Source organism: Nyctereutes procyonoides, unplaced genomic scaffold (genome assembly GCF_905146905.1).
Source record: "Nyctereutes procyonoides isolate TBG_1078 unplaced genomic scaffold, NYPRO_anot_genome, whole genome shotgun sequence".
NCBI classification, from domain to species: Eukaryota; Metazoa; Chordata; class Mammalia; order Carnivora; family Canidae; genus Nyctereutes; species Nyctereutes procyonoides.
The window spans coordinates 83,172-107,349 of NW_026575095.1; the positions used below are offsets into that span (position 1 = coordinate 83,172).

The 24,178-nt window shown below is 45.1% G+C and overlaps 1 protein-coding gene across 1 annotated transcript; it reads left to right on the plus strand.

The window, feature by feature from the left end:
* The first annotated feature begins 1,603 nt into the window (after nucleotides 1-1,603).
* LOC129514737 (solute carrier family 2, facilitated glucose transporter member 3-like) lies at nucleotides 1,604-24,178 on the plus strand. The gene is made up of 9 exons (XM_055333460.1): nucleotides 1,604-1,635; nucleotides 10,909-11,101; nucleotides 11,438-11,600; nucleotides 11,891-12,078; nucleotides 14,147-14,251; nucleotides 14,615-14,716; nucleotides 15,168-15,186; nucleotides 22,784-22,980; nucleotides 23,966-24,178. Exons 1-9 carry the CDS (start codon nucleotides 1,604-1,606, stop codon nucleotides 24,176-24,178), a joined length of 1,212 nt encoding a protein of 403 aa, XP_055189435.1.

A 24,178-nucleotide genomic window follows, 5' to 3' on the forward strand; every position in this document is an offset into this window, starting at 1 on the left:
AAAGTTTATTTATTCGAGAGAGTGAATGAGCAAGAGAGCACAAGTAGGGGGAGGAGCAGAGGGAGAGGGAAAAGCAGACTCCACTGCTAAGCAGAGAGACTGATGCGGGACTCCATCCGAGGACCCCAAGATCATGACCTGAGCCAAAGGCAAATGCTTTACTGACTGAGCCACCCAGGCACCCCCAGAGTCACCTTTCACATTCATAATCCTAACAACAATTTCTTCAAGGTAATCTAGGCTTTTTTTAGCATGTACCTCAAAATTCTTCCAGACACTATCTCATTACTTGGTTCCAAAGGCACTTTCACATTTTGGGGTATCTGTTATAACAGCAGCTGATTTCTTGGTACCAAAATTTGTCAGGATTCTCCAGAGAAACAGAACCAATATGATGTGTGTATGTAGAGAAAGATTTTTGTTTTAAGGAATTTGCTCAGTGGTTGAGCATCTGCCTTTGGCTCAAGAGTGATCCCAGGGTCTGGGATCAAGTCCTGCATCGGCTCCCTTGCAAGGAGCCTGCTTCTCCCTCTGCCTATGTCTCTGCCTCTCTATCTGTGTGTCTCTCATGAATAAATTAATAAAATCTTTCTTAAAAAATAATTTGCTTACAGAATTCTAGAAGCTAGCAAGTCTAAGCAGGACTTGGACATGCAAATCTTAGAGTATGCAGCTCTTGATCTTAGGGTTGAAAAGTTCAAGCCCAGTGCTGGGTATAGAGATTACTTAAAAATAAAATCTTAAAAAAATCCATCACATATGCCTTCAATATTACAGAGTATGGACTGTGAGCATCACTATGAGCATATATTGGGTAGTAATTTTTTTTAAAATTTTTTTATATTTATTTATGATAGTCACACACACAGAGAGAGGCAGAGACATAGGCAGAGGGAGAAGCAGGCTCCATACACTAGGAGCCCGACGTGGGATTCGATCCCGGGTCTCCAGGATCGCGCCCTGGGCCAAAGGCAGGCACTAAACCGCTGCGCCACCCAGGGTTCCCTATTGGGTAGTAAATTGACTGATTAAATGAACAAATTTATTTGCCAGACCTTTGGAATATATTAGGCTGTCTTTCTTTCTTTCTTTCTTTCTTTCTTTCTTTCTTTCTTTCTTTCTTTTTTCATTATCTTATTTCTCCCAGTAATTCCATGAGTTGAGTGTTATGGCCTCCAACTAAAATACTGAAGTTGAGACTTCCAATCCTCTGCTTAGTCAATTACACTAAACTATAATTATTCTCTCTCTCCTACCTATTCTTCCTACAATTGATAAGAGGAAGTAGATAACATAATAATGCCAAGACTCTGCTGGGTGTTAAGAACGGTGTATGATGATTGAGGAGGATATTTATGCCCCACCCTAGGTAGCTGTAATCAGGAAGGGGAGGTGTTAGAGAAGGAGCTTCAGTTTTAGTGGTAGATGATCATTTCAGGGAAGCACGAAGATGCTCTGCAAGGAAAGAGTGTCACTTGCTTCTCTGATCCTGAAAGACCAGTTAAGAGAACACTACAGATTGTCTATAAATATAAACCCCAATATTTCTTTTCTGTGTTACTTATTTTTCAGAATTAGGTTGGCATATGGGGGTGGGGAGAGCATGGGGCTACTTGTGGGCAGCTATTGTATAAGGTAGTGGTTGGTAGTTTTTAGTTTGAATTGTGACATAGATACTCACTTCCTCCTCTCAGTAACCTGGTTCTTCCTTTTTCTTCAGATCTTCCTTTGTCAACTATAATGATCTACTTATCTATGTAGATATCATATTGAGAATATTCTATCAATATTATTGATTATTAACAATAAGTATAATATACATGAAGTTATGGCATGATAAAATCAATTTAATCACTGCCAGGTATTAAAAAATACTTGATTAAAAAAATAGGGGCACCTGGGTAGCTCAGTGGTTGAGCATCTGCCTTTGGCTTGGGTCATGGTTCTGGGGTCCTGGAATCAGGTCCCACATCGGGCTCCCCGCAGGAAGCCTTCTTCTTCCTCTCCTTGTGTTTCTGCCTCTCTCTGTGTCTCCCTTGAATAAATAAATAAAATCTTAAAAAAAAGCATGAAGTTTTTAAGGAAATGAGTACCAAATAAAAGCATACATTCAAAGTTTAAAGGTATGGTGTTCACTTGTCTTTTCATGGAACATTTTTATCGATTGATTAATTGTTCAATAGAAATTAATCATTTGAGGAGCACCTGGGTGGCTGGTCAGTTGAGCCCCCACGTCTTGGTTTCAGCTCAGGTCATGATCTCAGGATGGTAAGATCTAGCCCCATGGGACACCTGGGTGGCTCAGTGATTGAGTGCCTTTGGCTCAGGGCGTGTTCCCAGAGTCTGGGGATCGAGTCCCACATCGGGCTTCCTGCATGGAGTCTGCTTCTCCCTCTGCCTGTGTCTCTGCCTCTGTGTGTGTGTGTGTCTTTCATGAATAAATAAATAAAATCTTAAAAAAAAGACTCTTTTCTCCTTCTGCCCTTCCCCCACTCCACTGCGCTTTCTCTAAAATAAATAAATAAATGTGTGGGGCTTTTTAATCTTGGGAAAAAAGAAGTTAATAATTTGATTTTATTAAAGAGGTAACAAGTAACAAGCCTACTTGACTGATTAGGCAGGGCTTACAAGGCAAGTTATGCTAGTGAAACTGAAAAGAGATAGATTATAAAATTTTAATTGGCATTCTGGTTTACCAATAAGAGTGGAGAGTTAAGTCCAGTTAATACATTCTCTCCCATGGAGAACTGCCTCCAGAAAAAACTATTTAATTTCCCCAAAATACTTATCAAATGTCCATACCAAATATTGAGAGGGTGATGGAAATGATGTTGGAAGGATGCCTGGGTGGCTCAGCAGTTGAGCATCTGCCTTTGGCTCAGGACATGATCCCGGGGTCCTGGGATTGAGTCCCACATCGGGCGCCCTGTGTGGAGGCTGCTTCTCCCTCTGCCTATGTCTCTGGCTATCTCTCTCTCTCTCTCTCTCATGAATAAATAAATAAATAAATAAATAAATAAATAAATAAATAAATAAATAAATAAATAATCTTTTAAAAAAAAAAGGAAATGGTGTTGGAGAAAGAGACAAAAATGAAATGAGCACAGAGAGAGAGGCAGAGGGAGGAGCAGGCTCCATTCAGAAAGCCCTGTGCAGGACTGGATTCCGGGACACCAGGATCATGCCCTGAGTCAAAGGCAGACACTCAACCACTGAGCCACCCAGGAGTCCCTCTTTCATGTCTTTTCATAGCTCAATAGCTCATTTCTTTTTAGCAGTGAATAATATTCCATTGTTTGAATGTACCACAGTTAGTTTATACATTCCCTCATTCAAGGATATCTTGGTTACTTCCAAGTTTTGGCAATTATGAATAAACCTGTAAACATCTGTATGCAAGTTTTTGTGTAGACATAAAATTCCAACTCCTTTGAGCAAATACCAAGGTAGCAGGATTGCTGGATTGTATGGCAAGTAAATGTAGAGTTTTGTAAGAAACCACCAAACTGTCTTCCAAAGTGTCTACTATTTTGCAATCCCACTAGCAATGTATGAGATTTCTTGTTGCATCACATCCTCATCAGCATTTGGTATTGTCAGGTTCCAGATTTTGGCCATTCTAATAGGTATGAACTGTATCCTGTTGGGTTTTGGGTTTGTTGTTTTTTTTTAAGATTTTGAGAGAGAGTACACACGCAGGGGGGACAAGCAGAATGAGATGGAGAGGCTGACTCCCTTCTGAGCAGGGAGTCCAATGTGGGGCTTGATCCTAGGACCCCATGATCATGATCTGAACTGAAGGCAGAGACTTAACAAACTGAACCACCCAGGTGCCCCTCATCGTTGTTTTTTTTTTTTTTTAATTTTTATTTATTTATGATAGTCACAAAGAGAGAGAGAGAGAGGCAGAGACACAGGCAGAGGGAGAAGCAGGCTCCATACACTGGGAGCCCGACGTGGGATTCGATCCCAGGTCTCCAGGATCACGCCCTGGCCAAAGGCTGGTGCTAAACCGCTGCGCCACCCAGGGATCCCCCTCATCCATCGTTGTTGTTTTAATTTGCATCTCTCTTATGACATATAATGTGGAGTACCTTTTCATATGCTTATTTGCCATCTGTATATCTCCTTTGGGCCAATGTTTCTGCTGAGGCCCTTGGCCTATTTTTTAATCAGGGTGGTATTTTATTGTTGAATTTTAACTCTTTCTTTGTATATTTTGGATAATAGTCCTTTATCAGATGTGTCCTTTCCAAATGTTTTCTTCCAGTCTGTGGTTGTCCTCTTATTCTCTTGAAAGTGTCTTTTGCAGAGCAGAAGTTTTAATTTTAATAAAGTCCAACTGACCAAAGATCGTTTTCATGGATTGTGCATTTGGTGTTCTACCTAAAAAGTCATTACCATACTCAGGATCATCTAGTTTTTCAATGTTAACTTCTAGGAGTTTATTAGCTTCGTGTTTTACATTTAGATCTGTGATCCATTTTGAGTTAATTTTTGTGAAAAGTGTAAGGTCTTTTATTGGATTCTTTACCTTTTTTCTTTTCTTTCCTTTTTTTTTTCCTGCATGTGCACATCTTGTTGTTCCAGCACCATTTGTTGAGAAGGAGACTATCCCCACTCCACTGTGTTGCCTTTGTTTCTTTGAGGAAAAAAAATCAGCTGTATTCATGTGGGTCTTTCTGGGCTCTCTATTCTGTTCCATTGATCTATTTGTCTGTTGTTTTCACCAGTACCACAATGTCTTAATTACTGAGTCTTTATAGTAAATCTCAAAGTCAGGTAGGTAATATCAGTTTTACAACTTTGTTGTTCTTCAATATTGTATTGGCTATTCTGGGTCTTATGCTGCTTCATATAAATGTTTGTATCAGTTTTGTATATCCACAAAGTAACTTACTGGGATTGATTGGGATTACATTGAATCAATAGTTCAAGTTGGGAATAATGACATCTTGACAATATTGGGTCTTCTTTTTTAAGATTTTATTTATTGATTGATAGATTTTATTTATTTATTCATGAGAGACACACACAGAGAGAGGCAGAGATATAGGGAGAGAGAGAAGCAGGCTCCATGCAGGGATCCCCATGTGGGACTAGATCCTAGGACTCCAGGATCATACCCTGAGCCAAAGGCAGATGCCTAACCACTGAGTCACCCAGGCATCCCAATATTGAGTCTTCTTATGCATAAGCATGTACTACCTCTCCATTTATTTAGTTCTTCTGATTTCATTCGTCAGAGTTTGGAGTTTTCCTGATGTAGCTCTTGTACACTTTTTTTTTTTTTTTTTTTTCTTATGATAGTCACACAGAGAGAGAGAGAGAGAGAGAGCAGAGACATAGGCAGAGGGAGAAGCAGGCTCCATGCACCGGGAGCCCGACGTGGGATTCGATCCCGGGTCTCCAGGATCGCGCCCTGGGCCAAAGGCAGGCGCTAACCGCTGCGCCACCCAGGGATCCCTGTTACATTTTATATCTAAACATTTCCTTTTTGGGATATTAATATAAGTGGTATTGTGTTTTTAATTTCAAGTTGTACCCTTTTTTGCTGGTATATAGAACTGTGATTGACTTTTATATATTAACCTTTTATCTTGCAATCTGGTTATAATAATTTATTGGTTACAGGAATTTTTTGTCAGTTCTTTTGGATTTTTTTTTACGATTTTATTTATTCATTCATGAAAGACACACACACACAGAGAGAGAGGCAGAGACATAGGTAGAGAGAGAAGCATGCTCCCTGCATGAGCCCAATGTGGGACTTGATCCCAGGACTCCAGGATCATGACCTGGGCTGAAGACAGGCACTCAACTGCTGAGCCACCTGGGCGTCCCTGGATTTTATTCTTATAGACAATCCAGTCATGTTCAAACAGTTTTATTTCTTCCTTCCTAATTTGTATGCCTTTTATTTCATTCTCTTGTCTTATTACATTAGCTAGTACTTCTAGCTAATGTTGAAAAGGCATAGTGAGAGGGAACATTTCTACCTTGCTCCTGATCTTAGTGGTAAAGCTTTAGATTTTTCACCATTTCAGTATGTTGTTAGTTGTAGGTTTTTTCTTTATCAAGGAAGTTCCCCAGTATTCCTAGTTTACTGAGAGTTTGGGGTTTTTTAAATAAATTATTCATTCTTAGAGAGAGATAGAGGGACAATCTCAAGCAGACTCCTTGTGGAGCATGGAGCCTGATGTGGGGCTTGATCCCAGGATCCTGAGGTCATGACCTGAGCTGAAATCAAGAATTGTACGCTTAACCAACTGAGCCACTCAGGCACCCCTTACTGAGAGTTTCTAATCATGAAAAAGAGTTGGATTTTATCAAATTTTTCTGCATATATTGACATAACCATGTGAGTTTTCTTTTTAACCTTTGGATATGATAGATTACATTAATTGGTTTTCAAATATCGAACAGGCCTTCCATACCTGCAGTAAATCCCATTTGGTCATGATGTATAATTCTTTTTATTTATTATTGTATATTATATTTGCTGTTATATTCTTAAGGACTTTTGTATTCATTAGAGATACTGGTCTGTAGTTGTCTTGTAATGTCTTTGGTTTTGGTATTAGGGTAGTGTTATAGAGTGAGTTAAGAGAGAATTAGTTATCTTAATGGTGGATAATATCGAATTTTAACCATCAAACTAGTATTTCTGTTTAAGAATTACAGACCACTGCAGTGCCTTGGTGGCTCAGTCAGTTGAGTGTCTGACTCTTGGTTTCCACTTGGGTAGTAATCTTAGGGTGATGAGGTTGAGCCTGCTAGTGGGCTCTACACTCAGCGTGGAGTCTGCTTGTCCCTCTCCCTGCCCTTCTGCCCTTCCCCCTACTCGTGCACTCTCTCTCTCTCTTTCTCTCTCTCTCCTCTCTAGGCTGGATGAATAAAATATTTGAAAAAAGAAGAGGGCGAAAAAAAGAAATACAGACTAATGGGGTGCCTGGGTGGCTCAGTCAATTAAGCATCTGACTCTTGATATCAGCTCAGGTCTTGACCTCAGGATTGTGAGTTCAAGCCCCACACTGGACTCCATGCTTGGCATGGAGTCTACTTAAAAATATAAAAGATACAGGCCACTATTCTTTTGTTTGTTAACACATTCTATTTAGAGTGGCACCTGGGTGGCTCAGTAAGTTAAGTGTCAGACTCTTGATTTCAACTTGGGTCATGATCCTGAGATTGTGAGATTGAACCCTACATTAGGTTCCACACTAGGCAGAAAGCCTACTTAAGATTCTCTCTCTCCCTCTCTCACTGCACCTCTCCATCTGCCTTTGGCTCAGGGCATGATCCTGGAGTTCCAGGATCGAGTCCCACATCAGGCTCCCGGCACAGAGCCTGCTTCTTTCTCCCTCTGCCTGTGTCTCTGCCTCTTCTCTCTGCATGTTTCTCATGAATAAATAAAATATTTTTTTAAAAAAAATGAATCCTGAGAAATTACTCTCTGATCACATTCATTTCTTCAGTTCTCTCAATAAACATTTATTTATAACTTACTCTGTATCAGATATTCAGAATATTGAGGCAAATAAGGTGTGGTCACTGTGTTCGGGAAGCTCACAGTGTATTCGGGGGAATAAATTTGTAAACTAGTGGGATGCCTGGTTGGCTCAGCAGTTGAGTGTCTCACTTCAGCTCAGGGTGTGATCCTGGGTCCTGGATCAAGTCCCACATAAGGCTCCCTGCCAGGAGCCTGCTTTCCCCTCTATCTGTGTCTCTGCCTCTCTTTCTGTCTCTCATGAATAAATAATTTTTTTAAAAAAATTGTAAACTAGTAATAGCAAAGTATTTTTAAGTAATATACATAATAATATGGCACAGTAATAGATTTGCCTATGTTAAACACATATAGAAAGTATCTACTTTGAAACTGGCAACAGAGTTAAACATAAAATTAGATGTTTTAACGAATAAGATATTGACCATTTCAAGACGCCTATTTAAATTAGGAGTATAGGGACGCCTGGATGGTTCAGCAGTTGAGCGTCTGCCTTTGGCTCAGGGTGTGATCCCAGAGTCCCAGGATTGAGTCCCACATCAGGCTCCCTGCATGGAGCCTGCTTCTCCCTCTCCCTATGTCTCTGCCTCTCTCTCTCTCTCTCTCTGTATCTCTATGAATCAATCAATTAATTAATTAATTATAAATAAATAAATTGCTTTAAAATTTTGCTAATTAGGTTATAGCTTGTTTAGATACTCAACAGCCCTAAGGATACACTTTGAACATGTTTTATTCAGCTAATTTAACAAAGTTTTTTGTTCACCTATTTGTTGGGCACTGTGAGTATAAAGATAGATAAAATAGGGATCCCTGGGTGGTGCAGCAGTTTGGCGCCTGCCTTTGGCCCAGGGCACAATCCTGGAGACCCGGGATCGAATCCTACATCGGGGCTCCCGGTGCATGGAGCCTGCTTCTCCCTCTGCCTGTGTCTCTGCCTCTCTCTCTCTCTCTTTCTTTCTCTCTGTGTGACTATCATAAAAAAAGATAGATAAAATAAAATCTCTGCCCTCAGAGTGCTCACAATTTAGAAAGATAAGCAAATATGTTAAATAATTGCTATAGGATTTAGTAAGTACTATAATACAGGTATGTTTGAGAGAGATTGTGGCTCAATGGAAACCATAGCTTCTTAGGTTTGTCTGGGAATGTTCCACAAAGGGGAAGAGATACTGGTTATTGTATGTATGACTAGAAGTTAGCCAGTTGGGAAGGGTATTCAAGATGAAAGAGTACAAAAGAGTGAGTCTTTAATAACATGGTGTTATGGGCTGACCTGTGTTCCCCCAAAATTCCTATAGAAGCATAACCCCTAGTTCCTCAGAATGTGATTATATTAGGAGGCAGGGCCTTTAAAGAAGTGATTAAATTAAAATGAGGCCTTTAGGTGGGCCCTAATTCAATCCTACTGATGTCCTTATAAGAACAGGAAATGTAGGGCAGCTCAGGTGACTCAGCAGTTTAGCGCCACCTTCAGCCCAGGGTGTGATCCTGGAGGCCCAGGATCAAGTCCCATGTCGGGCACCCTGCATGAAGCCTGCTTCTCCCTCTGCCTGTGTCTGTGCCTGTCTCTCTGTGTGTCTCTCATGAATAAATAAATAAAATCTTAAAAAGAAAAAAAAAAAGAACAGGAAATGTAGGGACACCTGAGCGGCTCAGTGGTTGAGCATCGGCCTTCAGCTCAGGGCCTGATCCCAGGGTCCTGGGACTGAGTCCTGCATCATGTTCCCCGCAAGGAGTCTGCTTTTCCCTCTGCCTATGTCTTTGCTTCTGTGTCTCACATGAATAAATAAATAAAATCTTTAAAAAATAACATAAAACAGATAATGTAGACATTCAAGAGACACCACGGATGTATACACACAGAGAAAAAGGCCATCTACAAGTCAAGGAGAAAGTTCTTAGGAGAAACCAAGCCTGCCAACACCTTGGACACCCAGCCTCTAGAATTGTTAAGAAAATAAATTTATGTCTTTTATGCTATCAAGTCTGTGGTGTACTGTTATGGTACCCTTCGATGTGCGTTTTTTTCACACCACCAAGAAATTCTTCAATTCTCAGCTGATGGTAATGGAATGCCTTCCCCTTTCAACTCAATTCTGTCTACCCTGAGATAGCATCAGATGTCACAGGTTAAGGGTCCAGACCCACCGAAACTGCCTCTCTCTTTCCTCCACTTCGGATGCCAGCAGCTACTCCCCTTTATCAACTGCTGTAGATTAGAGGGTTCAACAACCTCCTCCTGGGTTTGATTAACTGGCTAGAGCAGCTGACACAAGTCAAAGAAACATTTACTCACATTTTTTAGTTTATTATAAAGAATATAATAAAGGATACAGATGAAGAGATACATAGGTCTGTTTGAACACTGACAATTGGTTCAGTTTGGTTTAGGCAAAGGAGAAATATACTTAAAGTGTGACTAGTGTGACTCAGGACTTTATTAATTTCACTCCATTTTAATTCATTTACGTTTGTATTTAAAAATTGAAACCAGGGGATCCCTGGTGGTGCAGTGGTTTAGCACCTGCCTTTGGCCCAGGGGGCATCCTGGAGACCCGGGATCGAGTCCCGCATCGGGCTCCCTGCGTGGAGCCTGCTTCTCCCTCTGCCTGTGTCTCTGCCTCTCTCTCTCTCTCTGTGTGTGACTATCATAAATAAATAAATAATTAAAAAAAATCTTTGAAATCAGTCTTCATTAGTATGTTGGTGGCACCCAAACAACTATATTATAATAAAATGCAGTAAGAAGCATAAAAAGAGGGCAGCCTGGGTGGCTCAGCGGTTTAGCACTGCCTTTAGCCCAGGGACTGATCCTGGAGACCCGGGATCGAGTCCCACGTCAGGCTCCCTGCGTGGAGCCTACTTTTCCCTCTGCCTGTGTCTCTGCCTCTGTGTGTGTGTCTCTCATGAATAAATAAAATCTTTTAAAAAAAGAAGAAGCATAAAAGGATCAGCACTGGTCCAGAAATTTCTCTTGAATGTGTTCAGGGACCAGCTGTATCAGGATTGCCCAGTACCAATGGTTCTCAAACCTTAGCTAGAATCCAATCACCCAGATGGCTTTTGGGAACAGATTGCTGGCCTCTGTCCCAGAGTCAGACTTAATGATTTAGTAAATTGGGATGGGGTGGGACAATTTTAATTTCTTGCAGATTTGAAGCTAATGCTGTTAGTTAGTGGACAACTTAAACAAGCTTTCTAGGTGAGTTTTATGCATACAGAGGTATAAAAACCATTGATCTTATCCCAGCCAGAGATGTTCTGATAATAGTAAGAGGAAAAGTTAGACCACAAGAGAAGATCTGTGAACCTGGAGAAGGGTAGAGAGATAAGGAAAGGAGGAAAGAGATCAGGCCTATTTTGCTAACTTCTCTTGTCTTCATTTAACCTTTCAGGCGCAATTCAATGCTTATGGTCAACCTCTTGGCTGTCGCTGGTGGCTGCCTTATGGGGTTCTGCAAAATAGCGCAGTCGGTTGAAATGCTGATCCTGGGCCGATTGATTATTGGCCTCTTCTGCGGCCTCTGCACAGGCTTTTTGCCCATGTACATTGGAGAGATCTCTCCCACTGCCCTACGGGGGCCTTCGGCACTCTTAACCAGCTGGGCATCGTCATCGGGATCCTGGTAGCTCAGGTACTCTAGAACTCATGCTTTGAGTTTCAGTCATGGCTCATTAAATGAGGTGACATAGATAAGCTCAGGAATATCTGCATCTATTCAACTATATGGAAGTTGCAGGTACTTTTCTTATTGCAGCTCACAGACAGCTAAAGAAGCAGGAAGGGTAGAGAAAGAAACTTTGTTCCTGCTGTAAAAAAAATGGATGATTTGCTGAAATGTGTTTTTTCTGACTTTTTTTTTAACCAACTTGTGGCTTATATAAAGAATGAGCTTTACAGTATCATATTGATCTGGTTTCTAGATCTTCAGTCTGAAAGTCATCATGGGAACTGAAGAGCTTTGGCCCCTGCTCGTGGGCTTCACCATCATTCCAGCTGTCCTGCAAAGCACCGCCCTTCCATTTTGCCCCGAGAGCCCTAGATTTTTGCTCATTAACAGAAAGGAAGAGGAGAATGCTAAGGAGAGTGAGTATCCTTCACACTTTGACTGTAGGGATTTTAGGGTTGTGGTTTAGGGCATTGGATCTGTTTGGTCCTCTCCTTTCCTTGCCCCCTCAGAACCCAAATGGAGACTTCCCTGATTGCTCTCGAGTCAGAAACTTTCAACCCCTAAAGAGTGACGTGAGAAGCAGGTTAAGGCACAGATGCTAATTGATGAGCCATATCCAGAGCTCATCTCTGTGGCTTTTGTCCAGCTGTATTAGAGGGGAAATGAAGATGGAATAGCACCTAATCTTTATCTTTTGTTTGACCAGTCCTCCAACGATTGTGGGGCACCCAGGATGTGAGTCAGGACATCCAGGAGATGAAAGATGAGAGTGCTAGGATGGCACAAGAAAAGCAAGTCACTGTGCTGGAGCTCTTCAGATCGCGCAGCTACCGACAACCCATTATCATTTCCATCATGCTCCAGCTCTCCCAGCAGCTCTCTGGAATCAATGCTGTGAGTAGCTACTCTGTGGCCAGCGGGGGGTTGCCCACTGCACTTAACTCACTAGAGGGGGGCTGAGCACAGGCAGTTGCTCACTTTGTTCCATCTACAGAGCCAGAGTCCCCCAGTGATGCTTGCCACACAGCAGCCACTCCAAAAATGTTGATTATCCAATTTTAACTTAGTTTTTTTTTTATAAGATTTATTTTAGGGGCACCTGGGTGGCTCAGTCAGTTAATGATCTGCCTTCAGCTCAGGTCATGATCTCAGGGTCCTGGGATCGAGCCCCAAATCGGGTGCCCTGCTGAGCAGGGAGCCTGTTTCTCCATCTCCCTCTGCCTGCCTTTCACCCTGCTCATGTTCTCTCTCTCTAATAAATAAAATCGTAAAAAAGAAAAAGATTTATTTATTTTAGAGAGAGGGGCAGAGGGATAATGAACCTTTAGCAGAACCTGCATTAAGTGCAGAGTGCGACATGGGGCTCAATCTCACAACCCTGAGATTACCACCTGCGCCAAAACCAAGAGTAGGACACTTAACCAACTGCACCATCCAAATACCCCTGTTTTTATTTATTTACCATTTTTTAAGTTTATTTAAGTCATCCCTGCACCCACTGTGGGGCTCAAACTCAGAACCCCAAGATCAAGAGCCAGCCAGGTGCCCCTGTTTTTATTTAAGATTCTATCTGCAGTATGTGTTTTCCATGTGGAAAAAAATTAAGAAAATAAATAATAAACGAAAAATTCATCACCTTTAGTCTCAGAACTTCTAAACATTTGTCCTTTCAAACTTTTTTCAGTATATAGGACATTACAAATGTGGGACTCGATCCCAGAACTTCAGGATTATGCCCTGAGCCGAAGGGAGACCCAACCACTGAGCCACTCAGACGTCCAGAGTCTTATTTTAGAAAATACAAATATACATAGTTTCTATCCGAGGTTATATGTATTTGAAGAGTTGTTTCCTGAGAAGGTAAATCCCAGCGTAGACACATAAAAAGTCTGACAAATACAGCTATAGAGGCAAAAACACAGGATGAAATAATAAATTCCTGGCCCAAACCTTAGGGACTGAACCTAGATGATCTAGATCCTGTTCCCTTGTTACTTTGAGGTTTGAGTCCAATATTTTGACATCTGTTTAACTATGGTAGCTATAGCAACTTTACATTTCAGCACACCGACCAGTAAATAATTAAAAATAATATATACTAAAGAGTAGTTTATTTAATAGTATATGTTAAAAGGATAGCTGGTATCATTTGCTAGAACACTTGGAAGGGACCTAGAGCTAGGGATTCCAGCCCAAGTTCGGTTTCTGATTACATGAGCAGGCTGAGATTATTTCTCAATTTCTTCACTGTCAAATTAACATATTGGTGTGGTCTTATCACTGTTTTAGGGGTTAGGGGAATTGTCCGTTGAGGAAGTATAATTGAGGAACTTGCTGCTGGTTGGCTTTGTTGGAAGAGCACATAACTCTTGATCGCAGGGTATGAGTCTGAGCCCCACATTGGGGGTAGAGATTACTAAAAACAAACCCAAAACTTTAAAATGAACCGAAAAAAGCTTAATTGAAAAAATTAATGGGACTAAAACCTTTGTATCTAAGTTAATAAAATAGAGGTAAGGAAGAGACTTCATGAGCAGAAGGAATGAGCATAGAAGAAAAAATGGAAATGAGTAGCTAGAATTGAAAAGAACTAAAAACAAAGATACAGAAGATAATTTATTTGCAGAAAAGATCCTGTAATTGAACCAAAAAAACCGGAAAGGACTCCTTAACCTCCTGACACTTTTTTCTTTTTTTCCCTCTCTTTTTTTTTTTAAGATTTTATTTATTCATGAGGGACAGAGAGAGAAAGAAAGGCAGAGACACAGGCAGAGGGAGAAGCAGGCTCCCTGCAGGAAGCTTGATGTGGGACTCGATCCTGGCACTCCCGGATCACACCCTGGGCCAAAGCAGATGCGCAACTGCTGAGTCACCCTGGCATCCCAAGTTTATTTTTCTAAGGGTTCTCTATTAACTGTTATGCACAACTGCGGTTTCAAAGTTGTCTTTTGTTTCCTATTAGGTGTTCTATTACTCAACAGGAATCTTCAAAGATGCAGGTGTTGAGGAGCCAATCTATGCCACCATTGGTGCAGGGGTGGTCAATACTATCTTCACTGTTGTCTCTGTAAGTTGGATGGTGTGATAGTTTGGGGTGGGGGAGGGCCATTCTAACTGTGCCATGTTCAAGGATGGGATTCAAGTCCTGCCATTTCCTACTATCATTTAAACCTTTGTGTTGTTTCATTTTGGGGGGAAGAAGAGCTAGTGAATGATGCGTATAAGGAGTCTTCACTCTAAGCAAATATAAAAGGGATGAGAAAGAGGGAGGTATAAAAAGGATCCTGTAGGATGCTTTTAACTCGGAACTAAAAGGGGAAGTGTGATTTTAATAAGTATCCTGCTACTGGTAAGGCAGACTCAGGTAGATCAAACAGTGTTTTCATGAAAGGGAAAGCTGAAATTTTATGTTCTATTCTTCTTCCTTTAGCTGTTTCTGGTGGAAAGGGCAGGGAGGAGAACTCTACATATGATTGGCCTTGGAGGGATGGCTGTTTGTTCCATCCTTATGACCATCTCGTTGTTATTAAAGGTGAGTGCTCTTTGAGTGAAGGGAAGGGAGGGATTACAGGTGAATCTGTGACACAGGTGGGAAGATGAGGGTGGAGATCCATAAAGTCACATGCCCAGAGTTTTAAGAAAAGTGAATCAGCAGAGATGGGTAATTAAACTGCCGGAATTCTTCTATCTAAATGACATATAGTTTGCAAAATACCTTATGTAATTTAATTCTTCAAGTCATCTCAAGGTAATTATTCCCATTTTATGAGTGATGAAATGATTTTTGTGCCAATTGATACAGATGGAACACAAGGCTAGGATTCAAAAACCCAGGGCTTTTGACTCTTAAGTCCAATTAACTCCATTGTAACCCAGGACAGAAGGGAGCTTTTCATTGTCAAGTCTTATCCTCTGGGAGGCTAGATCCTCTCCAGGCCGAGCTGTCTTTACTACTCACTCTCCTTTGTTCCTTCCTCATTTAGGATAACTATAATTGGATGAGTGTTGGACCCTGGCTCACGGGTGCCAACGTGTCCCGGTGGACGCCCCAGAGACTCAGACCCCAGACAGGCAGATGCAATCAGCAAGAGGGTTTATTGAGCATTTGCGCAAACGGGCTCTCCGCCTCCGAGGAGGAAAAGAGCCCCGATTAGCAATTACAGGGATCTTTTAAAGGCAAAAGGAAAGAAACCGCCTAAAGACAAAAGAACCGCGGAGTCGCATAGCATCCAGGTTGATTTCACAGAGGGTCAACAAGAACCTATTCAGGGACATTCCAATCAGGGTGTGGGGGAAATGGTTTTCTTACTGTGAACAGAATGCTTTTAGTTGCTACAATTTCAGGAAGGCGCCTGGATGGGCTGCCTCTGGGTTAGGGCTGGCCCTACTTACAAGGGGGAGGTTTCTTCATTCCCTCCTCTTGTTTGGGCTGATTTTAACCTTAAAATCTTAGGGGAACATTTATTTCTTCAGTTTGGAGGGGCCGACATTGCTGAGTTAATACCAGAGCTTGGGTAATAGATAATCTGTCTCGGATGAACTGGAGCAGCCGTTTGAGGACGCAGAGGCCGACAGTTAGCAGCAGGAGCAGGATAACTAGAGGGCCCACAATGGTAGAGATTAGGGTGGTCAACCAGGGAGACTGATTAAACCAGCTTTCAAACCAGCCCTGCTGGGCCTCCCGGTCCCTTTGTCTTTTATTTAACCTTTCCCTGAGTTTGGCCATGGAGTCTCTGATGACTCCAGAATGGTCTGCATAGAAACAGCATTCCTCTCCCAGGGCCGCACACAGTCCTCCCTCTTTCAGGACTAGTCAATCCAAGCCTCTCCTGTTTTGAAGTGCTACTTCTGAAAGTGAGGGGAGGGACTGCTCTAACTTAGAAACGGACTGCGCTAGTGTCCCTAGATCCTCATCTACAGCTGTTTGGAGTTCTATATAACGTCGTGAGCCCCGGATCGGAGCAGCTGCGCCAGGACCCACCCCAGTAGCGACCCCTAGTCCCAACATATCGGCTAAGGTTAGGGAGACAGGTTCGCGCCGAAAACGGGTGGGATGTTTATCATACTGATTTTCTAGAGTTTCAGCAGGGTGATAGAACACCCTGGGTATGATCTGCACCATGACACAGAAGTCGTTTGAGCTATTTAGAACCTTAGCCGACACACAGGGGGTGAGGCCTTTGTTGCATGCCCACCAAGTTCCCGGCTGGGGCTCCAGGTAAGAATCAGTCCCCAAAATCGGGGTGGTAGTGTTGCAGAGTCTCTGGTAGCCCCGGGGGTGTTCCTATGCAGGTTCCCTGTCCTGAAACTTCTGAAAGGGTGAGTTGTGGTTGGGAGTCGGGTGTGCATCCCTGAGTGCTAGTGATGTTATTATAGGTCCCTGAAGTAGCAATTCCCTCATAATAAGGGGGGAGGGGATGCAAGGCAGAGCCAGCAGGATTTAGTTACATCGGGGCTGGTTCGATTAAGGGCCAGGAATGCCCCTATGATAAGATTAAACAGTCGTTGTCCCGGCTCTCGGGTGACGGGTGACGACCGAGGGGTTGGAGTGACCGCGAAGTTAGTGGGTGTGGCACTCCGGCTAGGGCCGGGGCTGTTAGTTTAGCAGGAGCTCTTTGTTCCCCGAGGACCGCGGTAGGCCCGAGGACCGCGGTAGGCCCGAGGCCCGGTAGGCCCGATCGCCACGGGGTCTGGGGATTCTATTTTTAGTTTAATTCTGAATATAAAACCATCATCTGTTCTTTCTTTGTATAACCTGAGTCCCCACGTATATCCATTGGCCCAGTGAGTAGCCCTTTTTCCCGGGCTCCGTGAAGGATATCCGTAGGGGATGACACCACCCTTGGCAGGGCCCATAATAAAGGGTTTTCCATTTGCTAAATGTCGGGTGAGTATAGTTAGCCTTGACAATGATATAATCCCAGGAGGAGGAGGGCCTCCATTCTGTATCCCCCGTAGTTTCGCACCCCCAATTTTTACAATAGAAGTATTCCCCTCCTCCACAGGTGGGATTTAGCCTGCGATCTCTGTGGTGCCCAGGACAGACATAAAAGGGAAGAGTGCTTAGCATGGCCCTTCTGTCAGGCGTGCCACATCCTCCCCATGGGTCTAATCCCAGTCGCCCTGGAGGGCTTTCTTGGTTAGGGGCTCTAGAGGTGTCGAAGTATCCCTCTAGGTCCCATGGGCTAGGGGCCCCTATGGTTAGCTTGCATAGGTCAGGATATAGGTCAGGCCACCAGGTTCCCACGGGGCGGTCTTAGTTATAGACCAGACCTCGTCACCCCCAGACGTTAGTACCTGCCAGGTTAACCTTTTGAGGGCATGAGGGTCACCTTGGCGGAGGTGAAGAGCGCTAGGAGAGGTAGGAATATAACAACTGTCATTGAACAATTTTTGAAAGTCTTATCTTGAGCGGGTTTTGGGTGCGGTGGAGCTTCCATTGGAGTGGCTCGTCCGGTCCGTCCTGGCTGGCGTCAGCGGTGCTCGTTGATGGGGCGCGCTTGACGTGTGAGGCGTGGACCCAAGCAGCAATGCCGTCTACCTTTAAGGCGGTTGGGGTGGTCAGTAGTACAGTATATGGGCCCTTCCAGCGGGGCTCAAGCGTCCTGGACTGATGTCTCCTGACGTAGACGGAGTCACCGATCTGGAACGGGTGTGGGCCGGTTGTGTCTCCGGGCGGTAGACAGCCGCAAGGGGTTTCCAGATCTGGTGCTGGATAATCTGGAGCACCTTTAGCCTGTCCTGTAAACCGGGAGTGTTAGCAAGAGGGTCAATAGCAGAATCTAGTAAGTCCGTTACTGGTGGGGGACCTCCATAGAGAATCTCTCGTAAGGAGTTAGCCCATGGCGCGCGGGAGTGTTCCGGACTCGGAACAGAACCATAGGGAGGAGTTGGACCCAGTCTCTAGTGCCAGTCTCCAATGTCAATTTAGTTAGGGTCTCTTTAATTGTTCTATTCATTCTTTCTACCTGACCTGAGCTCTGGGGTCTGTATGCACAATGTAATTTCCAATTTATCCCCAGTAATCTGGCCACCAACTGACTTACCTGGGAGACGAAGGTGGGGCCGTTGTCCGACCCTATTACCTTGGGCAGTCCAAACCGGGGAAAATTTCTTCCAGGATTTTCTTGACAACCACCTGGGCGGTTTCTCGCTTGGTGGGGAATGCTTCTGTCCAGCCTGAAAAGGTATCTATAAACACTAGGAGGTACTTGTTACCATATTTACCTGGCTTGATTTCGGTGAAGTCTACTTCCCAATTAGTTCCGGGTCTTTCTCCCCTCATCCTGGTTCCCTCAGGCATCTTGAGGTGTTTGGTATTTACCTTAGCACAAGGTACACAAGCGTCGGTTACCTGTTGGATCAGGGAGGGGAGTTTGGGAATGTAATAGGTCTGACCTCTCTCTCCGGAGGAGTGCTTTTAATTTTTTTGTGTCCGAGGTGAGTCCATCGGTGGAGGTGAGTCACCAGTTCTTTGGCCCTTTTCTGGGGCAGGACCGTCTTCCCTTGGTGTTTCCAGACCTTCATTTGCTCGTCATATTTTGCCCCTATTTGCTGGACGATATCTAGGTCGCTGTCTGAGTACTCGAGAGAGAGTTGCCCCGGTGTCCGGACAGCCTCTGGTACTTGTAGGGAGAGGGCCTGTGGGCCTAGTGCAGCGGCCCGTGCTGTTTCATCGGCCATCCTGTTCCCCTCTGCTACTGGGTCATTGCCTCGCTGATGCCCAGGACAGTGAATTATACTCAGTTTTCTCGGCAGAAGGAGGGAATGGAGAAGATCTTGTATTTCTTCTCTGTTTTTGATGTTTTTACCTGCTGAGGTTAGGAGACCCCTTCTACGGTATATTTCTCCATGAACATGGGCAGTTGCAAAAGCATATCTGCTGTCAGTATAAATGTTGACCTTTTTGTCCTTAGCCTTCTTAGGGCCTGAGTTAGGGCTATAAGCTCTGCCCTTTGAGCTGAAGTCCCAGGCTCTAAGGCACTGGCCCAAATGACAGCTTTCCCATCTGCCACGGCTGCCCCGGCTTTACGCCCCGGCTTTACGCTCACCATTTCGTAGAAAGCTACTCCCATCGGTGTACCAGGTTGCTTCAGCATCTGGCAAAGGCTGGTCCGTCAAGTCCCCTCTGGTGCCATGGACTTCAGCTAGGATCTGGTGGCAATCATGCATTACTAGGGAGGGGGACTCGGTTTCTGGAAGCAAGGTGGCCGGGTTTAGAGATGTAGCCGTTCCAAACCGTATCCGCTCAGAATTCAGTAACATGGCCTGATAATGGGTGACCCGGGCGTTTGAGAGCCATCGATCAGGGGGCTGGCGGATGACTGTCTCTACGGCGTGGGGGCCACCACAGTGAGGGGTTGGCCAAAAGTCAACTTGTCTGAGTCTTTTACCAGGACTGCCATAGCCGCTATTATTCGGAGACATGGGGGCCATCCTGCAGCCACGCTGTCTAATTTTTTTTTGAAAAGTATGCCACGGGCCTTTTCCAGGGTCCCAGTTTTTGAGTTAGGACCCCTTTGGCTATTCCATTATGCTCATCAACATATAGCGTAAAAGGCTTGGTTACATCTGGGAGGCTCAGGGCAGGGGCGGTCAATAAGGCCCTTTTTATTTTGTCAAAAGCCAATTGTTGCTCCTTTCCCCAGTGGTAGGGGGTGTTGGATTTCGTGAGAGGATATAGGGGAGCCGCCATCTCCGCAAACCCGGGTATCCAGAGGCGGCAGAACCCAGCACTGCCGAGGAACTCTCGTAGTCCTTTGGCATTAGTGGGTGCTGGGATCAGGGCTACAGCCTTTTTGCGGCTCTCCGTCAGCCACCTCTGGCCTCCTTCCAGGAGATATCCCGGATAGGTCACTTGTCTCTGGCCTATTTGGGCCTTTTTGGCGGAGGCCCTATACCCCAGTTCTCCCAGTCTCTCAAGCAGGGCCCCTGTACCTTTTACACAATCCTGTTCTGTCCTAGCCGCCAGGAGCAAATCATCCACGTACTGCAGGAGGACGAGGTCCGGATGGGCAACTCGGAAATCTGCCAAATCCCGATGCAAGGCTTCATCGAACAAAGTGGGGGAGTTTTTGAATCCCTGTGGCAGCCTTGTCCAAGTGAGTAGTCCTGAGAATCCCGTCTCAGGATCTTTCCATTCAAAGGCAAAAATAGGCTGGCTTTGAGAGCTTAACCTTAGGCGAAAGAATGCATCTTTTAGATCTAACACCGTATACCAGACATGGCTTGGGGGTAAGGTGCTGAGCAAGTTGTAGGGATTGGGCACCGTGGGATGTATGTCCTCTGTCCTCCAGTTAACCTCTCGTAAATCTTGTACCGGCCAGTAATCTCCTGTGCCGGTTTTTTTTTTTTTTTTTTTTTTTTTTTTTTTTTACGGGTAATAGAGGAGTATTCCAGGGCGACTGGCAAGGTATTAAAATGCCCAATTGTAATAGTCTGTGTATATGTGGCCGAATGCCTTCTTTGGCCTCTTTGCTCATTGAATATTGCCGGATCGATATGGGGGTGGCCGAGGGTTTTAAGTTTATAATTATGGGTGGCTGGTTTACAGCTAGTCCCATTCCGGCCGTTTCCACCGAGGCCTGAGGGTAGTTAGTGAGCCATTCAGAATCTAGGGGCTGCACGGACGGTGGAGAGTCCTCGTGCAGCCGGTGTTCATCCTCTAGGCGCAAGGTCAGTACCTGGAGGGGCTGCCCTTCTGCGCCAGTAATAGTGGCCCCTTTTTGCTGAAAATGTATCTGGGCCCCTACTTTTGAAAGAAGGTCTCTGCCTAGGAGAGGGTAAGGGCCGTCTGGGACCAGTAAGAAGGAATGCGTTACTTGCCCAGTGCTCAGGTGGACCTTCCGTCCGGTTGTCCATCGATATAACTTGCCTCCAGTTGCCCCCTGAACCCAAGACGTTTTAGAGCTCAAGGGTCCTTTTGCCTCAGTTAAAACTGAATGTTGAGCCCCGTATCGACCAGGAAGGTCACCGGCTGTCCCCCCACTTTAAGGGTTATCCGAGGCTCAGGGGGGGGGTCCTGGCCCTGACACCCCTAATCTTCATCTTCTAGGGACAAAACAGGAATGGGCTTCTTTTCAGGTCCCTGCGTTTGGCCCTTCCTTGGGCAATCTTTAACCCAATGTCCTTTTTCCTTGCAGTAGGCACACTGGTCTCGTTCAACCCGTGGTCCTCTTTTGTCTCCCAGGTCCCTACTCTGTCCTGACTTACTCTGCCCTGAGCCCTGTACTACGGTGGCCAGTATAGCCTTCTATTAACCTCTGCAGAAAACCTGCCGGCGTCTCATCTTTTCCCTGCACTATAGCACGTACCTTTGCCAAATTGGTGGGGCGACGCCTGCCCCTTTGAGACCCGCTCGGAGTACCTGGCGATAGAGACGGAGCCGCTCCCTACCAGCAACAGTGTCGTAGTCCCAGGTCGGGCGAACCAAGGGGAAAACATCCTCAATCTCATTAGGCAGCCGGGTCGGCCTCCCATCGCCCCCGGACGTTTTTGCGAGCTTCGAGGGTAGCGCGCTGTCTCCTCCGTGGGAGGAGAGTCTGCAGGAGCTGTTGGCAGCCATCCCAGGTGTCCATTGGCTGGCTGGAAGACCAGGGCAAGATAATGTCAATATTAAAAGCTCCGTTCCTGGGCCACCCGACGTTGAAAGCCGGCCACTCCGAGGAGCAGAAGGTGACCCATCTTCGTCTTCTGACTTCGACCGAAAGATTGTGTGCCCGGCCGGCGACTTCTTTCCAGTGATCTAGAGTGAGGCTTGAAGGGGTGGTTACAGTCTGCCCCAGGGGTGTAGAGAAGGGGTGAGCGGTGAGGAGGAGGACAGGAAAGGAAGAGAAACACGGAACGAACAGACGCACACGAACGACAGGACTGGCGCGGCAGATTCAGATGGGAGCGGTCGCGAACCACGACCCTCCCGAAGAGGAGGGGGAGTGCCGGGGCTCCGTTCCTCTTCCAGACCACTCCGGAGTCCGACTGCGGAGGGGGACCAGGGGTCTCGGGCACGTCTGCCTCCCCCGCTGGTCCAAACACAGAATACAGAGTACAGCGTCCTGCAGGCACAATACAGACCCGGCACAACACAGACCCGGCCAGGCAGACAAACGGACGAGACAGATATGACATTTAGCGAGCTCGGTCTTACCTCCTACCGGTCTTAGGATTCAGTCTGGGGCGTCTCAGATCCCGGACGAGCCCCCAAATGTTGGACCCTGGCTCACGGGTGCCAGCGTGTCCCGGTGGACGCCCCAGAGACTCAGACCCCAGACAGGCAGATGCAGTCAGCAAGAGGGTTTATTGAACGTTTGCGCAAAACGGGCTCTCCGCCTCCGAGGAGGAAAAGAGCCCCGATTAGCAATTACAGGGATCTTTTAAGGCAAAAGGAAAGAAACCGCCTAAAGACAAAAGAACCGCGGAGTCGCATAGCATCCAGGTTGATTTCACAGAGGGTCAACATGAACCTATTCAGGGACATTCCAATCAGGGTGTGGGGGAAATGGTTTTCTTACTGTGAACAGAATGCTTTTAGTTGCTACAATTTCAGGAAGGCGCCTGGATGGGCTGCCTCTGGGTTAGGGCTGGCCCTACTTACAAGGGGGAGGTTTCTTCCTGAGCTTTGTTTGTATCCGGGCTATCTTGGTCTTCGTAGCCTTCTTTGAAATTGGCCCAGGCCCCATCCCCTGGTTTATTGTGGCCGAACTCTTCAGCCAAGGACCCCGCCCAGCTGCAATGGCAGTGGCTGGTTGTTCCAACTGGACCTCCAATTTCCTGGTTGGGCTGCTCTTTCCTTCTGCTGCAGTAAGTAAATTAAAACAAAACTAACCAAGTCCATTTTGAAACCAGCTCACCTAAGCCAACAGGTTTAAAATCTGGTTACTGACACCACAGGACTAGTTGTCAAGTGTTTCATGTTTGGTGTTTTCTTTAAGATTTTATTTAGTTTAGAGAGAGCATGAGATCAAACGTGGAGGGGGGGTAAGGGGGAGCAGAGAAAGAGGGAGAGAGAATTTCAAGGAGACACTGCACTGAACACAGCCTGACATGGGGCTCCATCTCCCAACCCTGAGATCAGGACCTGAGCTGAAACCAAGAGTCAGATAGATGCTCAACTGACTAAGCCACGCAGGCATCCCAGATATCAAATGTTTTAAACCAGATTTTCTTTCTTGTTCTCAATGACCTATAGAAAAAGGAATGGTTGTAAAAAAAGATTGAAGCAGGAAGGCAAAACTGGGAACTTTTATTTTTTTAAAGGAAACTCCACCTATAACATGGGGCTCAAACTCAAGAGCTAGAAATCAAGATTTGCATGTTCTGCTGACAGAGGGAGCCAGGTACCCCAAAACTGGGAACATTTATTTATTTAATTTTTTAGAGGATTTTATTTATTTATTCATGAAAGACACAGAGAGAGAGACAGAGACACAGGCAGAGGGAGAAGTAGGCTCCATGCAGGGAGCCCAATGTGGGACTCATCCCCCAACTCCAGGATCACACCCTGGGACGAAGGTGGGCACTAAACCACTGAGCAGCCCAGGCGTCCCAAAACTGGGAACTTTTGAAAGACCACTAGTCTGAGGTGATTACAAAGGCATAGTTCTGCCTAGATACAATGATCATGGTAAGTCTCAAAGGATTCCAAACCAGCACTTAAAATCCACAATTTGGATTAGCTAGTGTTAATGACTTCATGACCTTAAAGGCTCATTGAGATGGGAAGGAGAGGAGTTGGGCAATGACCAGATCTTACACTGATACTCGTTTTTCTGTATCTTTTCACTAGTTCTACTTAGGAGCCTATGTATTTATCATTTTCACTGGCTTCCTCATCGTCTTCTTGGTCTTCACCTTCTTCAAAGTCCCTGAGACCCGTGGCAGGATTTTTGAGGAAGTCACCCGAGCCTTCGAAGGGCAGGCGCAGGATGCCAACAGAGCGGAGAAGGGCCCCATTGTGGAGATGAACAGCATGCAGCCAGTGAAGGATCTTTTCACTTAG

Bases quoted from the DNA above. Each gene is read 5' to 3' on its own strand.
- LOC129514737 (XM_055333460.1), top strand. From the start codon at position 1,604: ATGGGGCTACTTGTGGGCAGCTATTGTATAAG. The intron at 1,636-10,908 runs GTAGTGGTTGGT...TTAACCTTTCAG, and splicing joins GTGGGCAGCTATTGTATAAG to GCGCAATTCAATGCTTATGG. The intron at 14,252-14,614 runs GTAAGTTGGATG...TTCTTCCTTTAG, and splicing joins CTATCTTCACTGTTGTCTCT to CTGTTTCTGGTGGAAAGGGC.